Consider the following 11,892-nt stretch of genomic DNA (forward strand, 5'->3'; position numbering starts at 1 on the left):
GAATAACCTGGTCATTCAGTACATTCAGGTAGTCAGTTGACTTCATTCTTTTGGGCACATAATGTTTATCATTTCAGACCACGTGACCATCTATTGCTCTTATTATTTATTGGCTGTAATCCATAATTATCAACAATAAAAGTAAACACTTAAAATAAATCACTATGTGTGTAATTCTTCCATATAATATATAAGTTTCACATTATGAACTGAATTGCTTAAATAATGTAACTTTTCAGTGATATTCTAATTTTTTGAGATGCAGTAGTATACAGCTCTAAAAAAAATTGAGACCACTTCAGTTTTTGAATCAGTTTCTCTGATTTTGCTATTTATAAGTATGTGTTTAAGTAAAATGAACTTTGTTGTTTTATTTTATAGACTACAGACAACATTTCTCCAAAATGATTTGCAGAAAATGAGAAATGGCTAATAATCACAAAGATGCAGAGCTTTGAAACCTCAAAAAAGGCAAAAAAAAACAAGTTCCTATTTCTAAATCAAATATTTGGTAGAACTGTTAATCACAGCTTTCATGCATTTTGGTATGTTCTCCTTCACCAATCTTACACACTGCTTTTGGATAACTTTATGCCACTCCTGGAGCAAAAATTCAAGCAATTTAGCTTGGTTAGATGGCTTGTGATCATCTATCTTCCTCTTGATAACATTCCAGGTGTTTTCAATTTGGTAAAATTAAAGGAACTCATCATGTTTAAGTGGTCTCATTTTTTTTTACAGAGCTGTATATTTATATGTAATTTTAAACTGCTATATATTACTATATCACCCTGCATTCAGAAACTCTTCATACCCTTTCACCTGTACTGTTAAATATTTTAGTTAGAAGTTTTGGGCTCAGATATTTAATATAGTTAAAAATGAGCAGAATCAAAACTCCACTACCAGCGTCCAGTTTCCAGCTGAGCAGAGGGAGCAGGTCGGGCAGTAACGGGTTAACAGCTGTAACTGAGGGAGGGAGGTGAGGCTGTTAGCTTTAGCTTTAGCTCCTTCCCTTCAGTGGCTGTAGAGGAGTGGAGGCGCCCAGAGACGCCTTTCTACATGTTTACCAGGGTTTAACAGTCTTTAAAATCGTCTTTTACCGTTAAAACATGGATTTGGGGGATTTATTCGACGAGCGGACGTTTCCATTCTCGGACTTTCAAGAGTTTACGGTACGAAAATACGTTAAAAGTATATTTAAAAAAATGGGAAAGCTAACGCTAACTAGCTGGCTAACTTCCTAGTTGACATTTTTAGCTAGTTTTAGCTGGCGGGCTTTTGCTTAGCTAAATTTGGTAGTATGGTAGTCTTAATAATTTGTATTTATAAATAAAACATTTAATATTAGTTTATGTGTGTGTATACACATGTAGTAAGTTTATATCGCTGTTAAACTCAGCTCGCTGTTAGCTAAGTCAGGTTAGCTGGCTAATTGTTTATCTGAGGAGAATTAGCTAACGTTAGCTTTAACAGCTAAGCACGCTTTAGCTCGGGGCCTTAATAAGCTAAGTTAGCTAGGTAAACTTTAACTAGCTGTCGAAAACTAGATTAACTCAAATCTGTAACGTTATTTAGGTTAGACGTTAACGTTATATGTAAATTATAATAGCTGTGAATAAAGCATAATAACCTAATATAGCTAACTGAAATATTATATTAGGTTGTAATACAACTTTAGCTAACGATATGTGTAACTTAAACCTGCCAAGCTGGTATTAAGGGGAAACTTGACAGTTAATAAATTAGCAAACTTATCTCACTCCCACATTCTTCAGGGTTCCTACGGTCATGAAAAACCTGGAAAAGTCATAAAATATGAAAATAGCAATTTCCAGGCCTAGATAAGTTTGGAAAAAATATATAGAACTTATAACTTATATATAAGAATGTTTTGGAAAAGGCATGCTTTTCCGTCAGCTCAAAGTTATTCACTAATTTAGCCCTACTCAATGGAGCTCTCAGGATCTGACACATTTTATTTTTAAATATTGTGTGTAGGAGTGGGCAATATTATATCGTTATTATACAGTTATGCTATTATACTATATTCCTGAAATTAATCAATTATTTTTCTGTTTTCCTATATTGCCAATTATCGTTATCGCAAAAATACCGTGAAATATTGTGATATTATTTTAGAGCCATATCGCCCACCCCTAACTGTGTGTCAGATTCATTTATGGCCTACTATAATATATTTCGATTATAGTTTTAGTTGATTTCTGGTTTTGTTGTGCATGTCTGCACTAATGTTTTAAAGGCACGGAAAAGTCATGAAAAAATCATGGAAATGTATTGGTTAAAAGTGTATGAACCCTGATTTCTGATCTGATTTTACCCTGATATTAATCTCTGTACAGAATGTTTTTATTTTTTTGTAATTTTTGTTTTATTTGCATGGGTATACATGTAAAGCACAGAGAAAAAAGAAATACAAATAAAAAATCAAGTGTCAGTTTAAGACAATTCTTCAGGGTATGACCTCAACATATTGTAATTTTTGTTAGCCAGAAGCGAACAGATGGAACTTGAGGGGTTGACCATAAAAGTAAAATGCATTTCTTAGCTAAAGAAACAGATACATGGCTTATTGTATACTTAAAAATGTTTTTAAATTGGGTGTTTTATATATATTTCAGTTTCTCCCGGGACACCAGCAGCTTGCTGATCGCGTTAGGAAGCGTTTGTACTATGGCCTTGATCCGGACACTTCCCTGGACTCCCTCTCCTGTCCTGTGACTGGTTGGTGGAAGCTCTGTTGTTTCTAATGTTAGACTGCTGACACTGCATTCCTGTGCTCAGGAATGAGTGCTACTACTGAGTGCTAACCAGTTACACATGATACCAATGAGCTCAGATTTTTTACGAACGCTAATAAAAACTCAAAATAAATATTTCTGTATTCAGCTTTTCTCATAATGATATGAGATCGACAGGCTTGGGCTGGGTTGCACCAATTTTGCGTAAGTTTCTTATTAAATGTGGCAAAAGTGATTTTTTTTTTTTTGCAAAGCCACATATATTTTTATTGGTTTAGTTACAGCTTAGGAGTTGGTGCTACATATATGTTAGTTTGTGTGGTACAACCTGTTTTGATTGCGTAAATCTGAATTTAGCAAACATTTGCGCACAACTGGTGCAACCGGACCTGGATTTAATTTTAATTAAATGTATGTTGCCATTGATTTACACTTGATTTTAATCTCTCATTGTTGTTCTGAAATGATTCCTATGTTTTGCTGATATTTTATTAGTCAGAATTATAATGTCTTCCAGATGTAATCACTTTAAAATGGACTAGTAGTTTTAGGCCACAGTCCTTGGGCTAAAAAATGCACATGGAATGTGATTTAAATCTTTTTCAAATCAATTTTCTTGGGGTAAAACCACATATGAGCAGTTTTTTAAGAGACCGCCTGCTGGTTAAAATATGACTGAGAGTTGTTTTTTGCTTAGTGTATAGTCTATTTATGGTTAAAGTAGCGTCTCTCAAAAATGAACGAATCAGCTTGCTGGTAACGCTGCAAGAGGAAGAGAGTTAATGTGGTGTTCGTGAAGAAAGGCCCAAAGGAAAAGTGAATCGCCATGTCTGTTAACTGGGAAGCTTCAAAAGTGGCAACACTAGTCAGGGAAATTGTGCACATAAATCACCATGATGGAACACCATCTCCCTCTGCCCTGAGACTGGTACGCCTTCTGCTTAGGCGAGCACATCCCAGATTTATGTTGCTGTCAGAGTTCTCAATAAGATACACCAAAAATTATACAGTAGAGATGGACCAGTTGATCCCCCGTATGCCATCCCTAGATTCTGAAACCACCCATTACCAAAGGTGGATTTCTCTCATAGAGGAAGACTGGGCATAGATGCCCTAGTGAATGACTTACCCCAGGACCTGCTGTATACCTTTCCCCTATTTCCTCTACTGCTAAATGTTCTTTTGCGCATTCGTCTTTTCAATCACTCTATCCTGAATGGCCCTCCATGGCCCTGCCTCAGAAAACTTTCTGTTTAACCTAGAAGGATGTACATGGCACTTGAACCCAGCCCACAATGCGTCTTACACTTTGTTGGACTCTATATGGTGGTGTAAACATCACACAGTTCTACAGAATAAATATGGCCTATTCAGGATTGGCTGCTTCTGTCTTGTCAGCAGCTTAGCTGAAGTAGTGGTGATTATGGCTTCATGACCTTGTTGGTATTCGTCAGCCACACTTACTGCTCTGGTGGTCAGGTTACACATATAACTGTGGTTTTGTGATGCCAGATTCAGCACTCCAGCAGACTTCCTCCGAGATGTATTGTTAACTGTTTTAACTGTTGCTCCGTTCATATTGTATTATGCAGATTTGTACCAAATTATAAAGCCATGTTTGCTAATCTGCTTGACGTTTCAACCTGTAGATCTTATGAAATGAGTGTTAATGTCTTTCTTTCAGTTTATAATGTGATAATGGACTTATGCTTTTCACTAGATATTGCTGTTGAATTGCTCCAGAAATCTGCCCCAAGCCCGATCCGAAAGCTCCACAAGAAATATGCTGCACATGTTGCCAGGTAAAATGTTTTTTTACTTTCAATTTCTTACCTGTGCTTAAACATACACTATTCAGGACTGCATGGCCATGCTCACATTAGTAGTTTAAAGTGGCTCAGATCTGATTTTTTTCCCCTAATTATGATACAGATTCAGGTACATTAGACAGATACAGTTTTTGTAAATAATCAGGAAATCAGTTTTATTGTAATGGGCAGTACCTGTAGATATTTCAAATTAGACTATTTAAGGCAAAAAATATATATTTTTTGGAAATAGTTTTCGAAATAAAGTTCTCCAACTGCTTCTTTCTTTAGAATCTGACTGCTATTAAACCAAGAACTTGGCCAAATCTGGCTTCTGTATGTTTAAATAAAATAATATGAAGGTATGGTGTATTTCACTGGAAGGTTTTTATAGGGGTGTAACAGGCCATGGATAATCCATGATCCATACATCACTCCTTACAATTCAGTATGCACGTGAACCACAGAACTTCTAGACACATCTAGAGTTTCATTGTCAAGGTCTGAAAATCACAAAAAAATTATCATATTGTGTTGATAAACTTTACATTGCAGAGAAGCATGTATCTCCCCGTGTGCAATGATGTTAGCCCTGGTTTACATTGAAAGACTCCGGCACAGAAACCCTGAGTACCTGCAGCAGATCTCTTCCTCTGACCTCTTTTTGATTTCTATGGTAAGCTTTCTTTTAAAAGAAAAATCTTAGTGTGTTACTTCAACTTTGTATAGATGTTGCATTTTGTGTCTTTTATCATAAAGTCGTCTTTAATTTGTTTGTTGGGGATGATTGGTTATATAACATGTGCTTATATGTGCATTTCCCTGCAGATGGTGGCCAGCAAATATTTGTATGACGAAGGTGAAGAGGAAGAAGTGTTCAATGACGAATGGGGTGCAGCCGGCAAGCTGGACGTTCAGACTGTCAACACCCTGGAGTTGAATTTTCTCAGTGCTATTGTAAGTCAGTGTGCGGAGCACCGTATGGTTGAAACATGGCAGTTGACTCCTGTTCATGAATCAGAAAGAGTGAACATGTGCATTGAATTCTGAAAGTATTGAGAACCCTTGTTGAACATCTTAAAAACTGTTGTGGGGTGATTTTGAGTGCATATAAATATCAGTTTTTAAATGAATGCAGAAATACACTAATGTGTCATATGTCGCAATTTAGCATTATGTATGTTGACCACAAAATGTTAGAAATGTAGAAACTTCAAAGGGATAGCTTGGGAACAATAGCACATATTGTATAAATTAGGATGTGTTATCTTGTGAATAAGGCTGAACACTGTCCAGTGTACTCATGGAAAGTTGATGTTAATTATCAGAGCTCAAGCAAGTCTAATAATGAGTGCAAGCGGCTGGGACATTTTCAGTTTAAAATGTTGGGTGGGAACTTAATATACCTAGTATACATAGTGTCACATGTATATCAAAAATATGTCACAGAAGGCATTACCTGCTCACAGGGATCTAATTACTGTTCCAGGCCACTGTGTTCTATATTGATCACAGCATTTTGATTTGTCCTGCTGATGATGTTTCTGTTAATAACTGCTTTGCTGTCTTTTTAACAAGCTGTTCTAAATACTCTACTTTTACATTTTCAGGACTGGAGTCTGTTCACTGAGCCCAGTGAACTGTTTAATGTACTGAGCCAACTGGAGACCAGGTAGGTGTTGTGTTTTCCTTCACCATGTCTGAAAGTGCAGTTGTATCATTTAATAAATACTTACTTTTAATTAACCATAGAAAAGTTGGCACTAATAATAGTGAAAAATTGCTATTTTGGAAATGTATGAATTCTAGCTGTTGCTAAAAGTATATCTATAATCTTTACAATATTTACTCAATTTATAGAATTAATTTTGCAATCTGTTCCTATATCCTACCTATTCATTCATGCTCATCAGTTGACTAATCATGGCTTAATTTTAAGAGAATTCATTTTAAATGTCCTGGTCCTTGAAATTCTACAACTGAAGTGTGAAAGCTACTTTAAGCTTGTTAAAGGTGTAAAATTAGGGATTTATTTGCATGGGCAACTCTGTCCCTATCACTAGCATTGTAAACGTGCTGGAAGCATCAGCTAAAAGTGCTGCATTTCATAATGCTAGCATCTAATGGAGGTGGGCTATTTCACAAAAATTTGTGCATATCATTTTTCACTACACCCTAAATCCATTTCATTCCGCATTGCTCCTTAAAAGGTGAGGTTCATGTCTGGAGCAGTGTAAATGCAGTGTATAATTAGCAGTTATAATTTTTGTCATGTCTGGAATCTTTTGTGCTGCTCATGATAATAACACTTTATGTCCTCTAATTTTGACAGCATTGCAGAACGGCAGGGTGTGAAGCGGGGATGGTTTACCTACACAGACCTGTGTGTGCTGCTGGAGCAGTCCAGCTGGAGGCAGGCACTGGCAGCCATCTACCAGCACTTTGCCATGGTATGGGCATAAGAAATCTGTAATCATTGTTAATATAGCATACACTTATAACAAATAGAGAAGTTTTGTAGTAGAAAATTAGATATGTAATTATTTTAAAGTCTTAAATTGAAAGAATTTGTTTAACTAAAAGTTGAGCGTGCTGTCCATAATCAGAATTCATATCCTAACCAATTTGACTGATTGAATAACCCAAATGTAATTTTATAATAATTAAATAGTACTTTGTAGTTTTGCAACAGTAGAACTTAAGGTTAATAATGAGGTAATAAACCTAGGGTCAGATTCCAGGACAAGATCTAAGCCTAATCCTGAACAAGATCCCCAAGATTTCAGGCCCTGCAGTTCAGAGACTTAAATCTGCACTTTAGATAATGATTATGATGAGAGAGATTCTTTATAGTATTCACACTATATGTTCACACTGTTTGTGGTCATCCCATGCATTCAGCTAGTTGTTTTCTTTCTGCAGGTCTCATGCATGCTGGGTTTGCTTTACTTGACCAGTGTGGCTGGACTCATCGCAGGCTCAGCTGTTGTGCACCAGCTTAGCCAGCCAAATGCTACTCGCGCTCCTCTTGGCCAAGTCGACGTAATGGACCCAGCCCTTGTCCAGCCCTCTGGACACATCTCCAGCATCCAGTCTCACACCCCTGCTGCAGCTTCTCCTCCTCGCTGCTGTGTCTTGGGCAATGAAAGCCAAAAACCCCGTGTTCCCATTGCACCTGATTTGCACCACCAGCATCACAGCCCGTCTTCACACTCTCCTTACTATCAGGACTCAGCTTTCTCTGTTTTTGGCACTCTCTTCTCGGCTCTAGGCTCTTCCAACCCCTCACCACAGGTCCAACTGCAGGGCTGCACCGACCCACCGTTCTTCTGCTGTGGCCGATTGGACATTTTTTCTCCTTTGCAGTGTGTGTCTCGTAACGTCTCCACAGACCATCAATCATCCTGGTACACCTGGCTTGCCACACCTTGGCTTTCTAATGCTATGGTCAGTGAAGGTCCTTTAATCACTGTGGCCACCCTTCAGAGACGTTCTTGTTGCCCTGAAACTGCACTGCCTTTTGGAAAAGCCCCAGCTCTCCTCGTACCTGGTTAGAGAATCACAGCCAAACCCACGGATTAGGTCACGGACAGTTCTTGTGGAATACAGCCTGCTCGTCTTTTAGACTTGCTCAATCGAAAAAAAATCTTAATGTAAAAACCTTCTAATGGTTCTAAAAGCACTTAGATCTCAATGGCAGTAGAGAGTAGTGACATGGCAGTAAGATGTTCTTAACGCTGGTTCTTAGGGCATTCTCCCTTCTGCATATATTGTGATTTCCTGTTTTTAATTCTTCCAAGATAATAATTTCAACCCACACATTCTAGTTGGCTATGTAGTCAAGTTGGAATGAAGTGTTTTACAAAGCAGGATTTCTCAGGGCATTTTCATACTAGCACTATTTGGTCCAGTTAAAACAGACTATGATTTATTTACACTTATGGTGCGTTTCGTTTCAGCAGGTGTGAAATCAGTAATCACACCTGGGTGTGGACTAAAACAACTATAACAAGACCCGCTAAAGGAGGTGTTCTTGGTCTGGTCCCAGACTAACTCCAAAGCGGTTTGTTTGTGGTTTCCGGTCTCGATCTGACCCAACTGTCCGATATGTTATTTTAATTTACACAGGACCTTCTTGCTGTATTTATGCTCCCGCGCCAGACAGCACTGACCAATCAGAGGAGACAACATGCTTTCATGATTTAGGTGCCTGTGCGAAAACAAACCAAACCGAGGGAGAATAATATGGTTGGTTGGAGAAAACGCTCCAAGTACAAACTAACTCATCCACAGAGAATCGAATTCATTAACAGAGAATCAAATTCCTTAACAAAGAAACAAACTACAGGTGTGAAAAGCCCTCAGATAGCCAACTATTTTTCTTTCAGACAAGGTAGTTATGTGGTTAAGCTGTGAAATGCTTTGTAAAATGCCCCGTGGGTGTGCTATAAGCAGTAAAAACACCAGTATATGCAGAACGGATGTTCACAAGAACCACTGCAATAGGCTAATGATACAAATATTAAGGTGCGCAAAATTAAAAAAAAAGATAAAGAATAAGATGAGGATTAAGCTTGAATGTTTTTTTTTTTTTTTTTTTTAAAGATCATTGTATGGTCCTTTACAACTCATTTTCAAAACTGAAATAAGTCATTAAGTATAGTTCACCTCATTAGAAAGTCTTTGAAAGTTATTCCACAGTCACGGCCAGTTCAGCTTGCGTGCCAAATTCGTTCTAACATAACTTCTTCAGTTCAGGTTGTTGCAATCAGCATAATACGGTTGGTTGGCCGTGCAGGCTCAGACATGCACTTGCAATAAGTTTAGCTTTTTAAGTTTAAGGTTAGCTTCTTCTTCTTAAGTGTAGTGTGCTTTTTTGTATATGAGCCTCCACATCACAATTTAGCTAGTTCGTTTTGGCATGTTGCCTTTTTATATAAACACATTTATATATGAATATTTCGACTAGTAAATTACTATTACTAAGATATTTCATACATTTAAAAGCTTGACAGAAGTGTGCACACGATAAGGAAAACTGTTTTGTTTTCTTTTTTTGTCTTGTCTTTTGGCCTCCCCTTCACACAAAAAATGCCACTGTCTAAAAGTCCTCAAAGAGTTCTTACTTCTTATTTAGTGAACAGCATAAAACTACAGTGTCTGCATGCAGATATCACTAGATTTCAGATTTTAACATAAATAAATGTAAATACACTTTTATTACAAATATATAATGCTCTGTTCAAGTTAGAATCTGTAATTTTGTGACCTGCACAGTACACTACTTAGGGAGTAGTAGTGTGTAATTTAAACCTCTATGTTCTTTTACTTTTTCTTTGAGAGTTAATACAGATCTCACATGCTTGTGCAAGCATTTTCATCTCAGTGTGGATGGAAATATTTTCCTTTAAATTCATATAAAATTGATCTGGATGTGTGTGGATGGGGCCGAAGAGGCATTTGACAGAGTAAACTTGTTATTGGGCATGTGATTCTTGTGGGTGAGGAAGACGATTATAGAGGGTCTATATGGTTGCGGACAAAATGCTTCTTTTACTTAAAGTTGTGAATCTTAAGACTGCAGCCTCGTTCAGCACGACACAGAAAAAGGCTGACCTGATTTCAGTCTGATTAACTTGAGATACATTTGACAACAAAGTGCAAATGTGATCCAAGTGAAATATTGTTTTTGTTTTGTTTTTTGGCAAAAAACTGGTCAGTGGTGTTGGCATTACAAGTTACCATGCTATTTATAAGTAGACTAGGCTACTGCTAAGTTGATGGTGATGTTAGGGGTGTTTTTGACTAAAGAAGGGCTTTCCAGAGAGCTAAATATATTTTTTAAAACTTGCAGGATTTTTATTTTTACTTGCACACAGTCAAGACTTGTTTCTGTCTAAATGTTTCTCTGTTCCTAGCTAATGTGGCTAACAAGTAATTGAAGATGCTTCAAGAATTTTGTAATACATATATTTTCAGTAATATTTTGTAGACTCTGTGAAAGACCTATCTAGTGACCTATGTGTGTACTGGTTTAGGCACGGTGCTAATTTGGTAGCTCTAAGATTCCATTGCTGTTAGCTACATTAGCCTCATTGTTCCAGTGGTAACCCATGTTACATTGAGTTAAACAAAGGTAATTATGCAAGCTTAACTTCAAGAGAAAAGTGACCATCTGATAATTCCTGACCTTCTTAGACTGCCTTGACCTTTGGCTAAAGTTATCCGGCTAGCTAGCTGTCAGGCCCATCAGTTCAATACAAGCTAACTGCAGAGGGTTAAAGGTAGGAGCAGGTGGTGTGTGAGTTGTTTGGTGTTTGTTTGCTTAAAGAAAGCGTTGTTGCAGGTTCTGATTTACAGGAGTGAGTTATCTAACCACCTTTTTTGATTGTTGAATTTGCTCTTTTTGTTCTGAAGTGGAAAGTTGTTGTTTTGGAAGAATATTTGAAGAGACAAATAAAGGATTTGGTTGGAAACTATTTCTTGTGTAAGCATTTTTTAATAGTTGTTTTTCCCCCAAACTATTTAAATTGTCCTGCAGATGCCCACAAATTTAACAATTTTACAGACAACCAGAGCAAGGCAACTGCCTAACAGCTTGTGTTGATTTAAACACAACATGCATTTTTTAATGAAGGTATTTACTATTAAGGGAGAAAAAATCCAAACCTACATGGCGCTGTGTGGAAAAGTGTAAGTAAGCCCACCAAACCTGTGGCGTGAAGCCATGGGTGAAGGCAATTCACGGTAAGTTTGTAGTAAGTTAGTTCTCTTATTTCTCTCATTTAGGGTTCCTAGAGTCTGCTAATAGTTAAACAAGATGTCTCATTTTTTATACATTTATATCTCACTTATGTTTAGCGAATAAATTAGCATTAGCTCCCCCCCACTTCCTTCCAGTTATTTTACTTAAGCTAACCTTAGGAACAAATTCTATTATTTCTATTAGCCAGTGTCCTAGAGCCTACTAGAGTAGTTAAACAAGACAGGCGAGTTTTCTGTTACAGTTTTTTTACTTAATAACTAAATCCAGGTGGATTTATCCAGGTGTTTTAAAGAAAAACTACTTGTTGCACTTTTAATATTTGATTGTTTATATTGTATGAATTCCGATTATAGCTTTATCCGTAAACACACAATTTATTTGGACTCCAAAAACAAACCTTTTTTTTTTTTTTTGCTTCTGCGAGGATATGCTTATAAATAAAACAATTTGAAAATAATACACTCATTTTATTTTTAAAATGAGTAAGTAAAATATATATATAAAAAAGTCTTTGTTAATAATAACCATGTGAATGCTAGCTACATTTTAGATTTTT

The 11,892-nt window shown here is 36.8% G+C and overlaps 1 protein-coding gene across 1 annotated transcript; it reads left to right on the forward strand.

The window, feature by feature from the left end:
- The first annotated feature begins 985 nt into the window (after positions 1–985).
- Positions 986–11,049, forward strand: cnppd1 (cyclin Pas1/PHO80 domain containing 1). The gene is made up of 8 exons (XM_007233701.4): positions 986–1,175; positions 2,643–2,745; positions 4,483–4,564; positions 5,126–5,246; positions 5,399–5,527; positions 6,181–6,242; positions 6,903–7,020; positions 7,493–11,049. Exons 1-8 carry the CDS (start codon positions 1,113–1,115, stop codon positions 8,123–8,125), a joined length of 1,311 nt encoding a protein of 436 aa, XP_007233763.2. The 5' UTR covers positions 986–1,112; the 3' UTR covers positions 8,126–11,049.
- The last annotated feature ends 843 nt before the right edge of the window (positions 11,050–11,892 follow it).

Source organism: Astyanax mexicanus, chromosome 21, assembly GCF_023375975.1.
Source record: "Astyanax mexicanus isolate ESR-SI-001 chromosome 21, AstMex3_surface, whole genome shotgun sequence".
Taxonomy (NCBI): Eukaryota; Metazoa; Chordata; class Actinopteri; order Characiformes; family Acestrorhamphidae; genus Astyanax; species Astyanax mexicanus.

Bases quoted from the DNA above. Each gene is read 5' to 3' on its own strand.
- cnppd1 (XM_007233701.4), top strand. From the start codon at position 1,113: ATGGATTTGGGGGATTTATTCGACGAGCGGACGTTTCCATTCTCGGAC. The intron at 2,746-4,482 runs GTTGGTGGAAGC...GCTTTTCACTAG, and splicing joins CCTCTCCTGTCCTGTGACTG to ATATTGCTGTTGAATTGCTC. The intron at 6,243-6,902 runs GTAGGTGTTGTG...TAATTTTGACAG, and splicing joins CTGAGCCAACTGGAGACCAG to CATTGCAGAACGGCAGGGTG.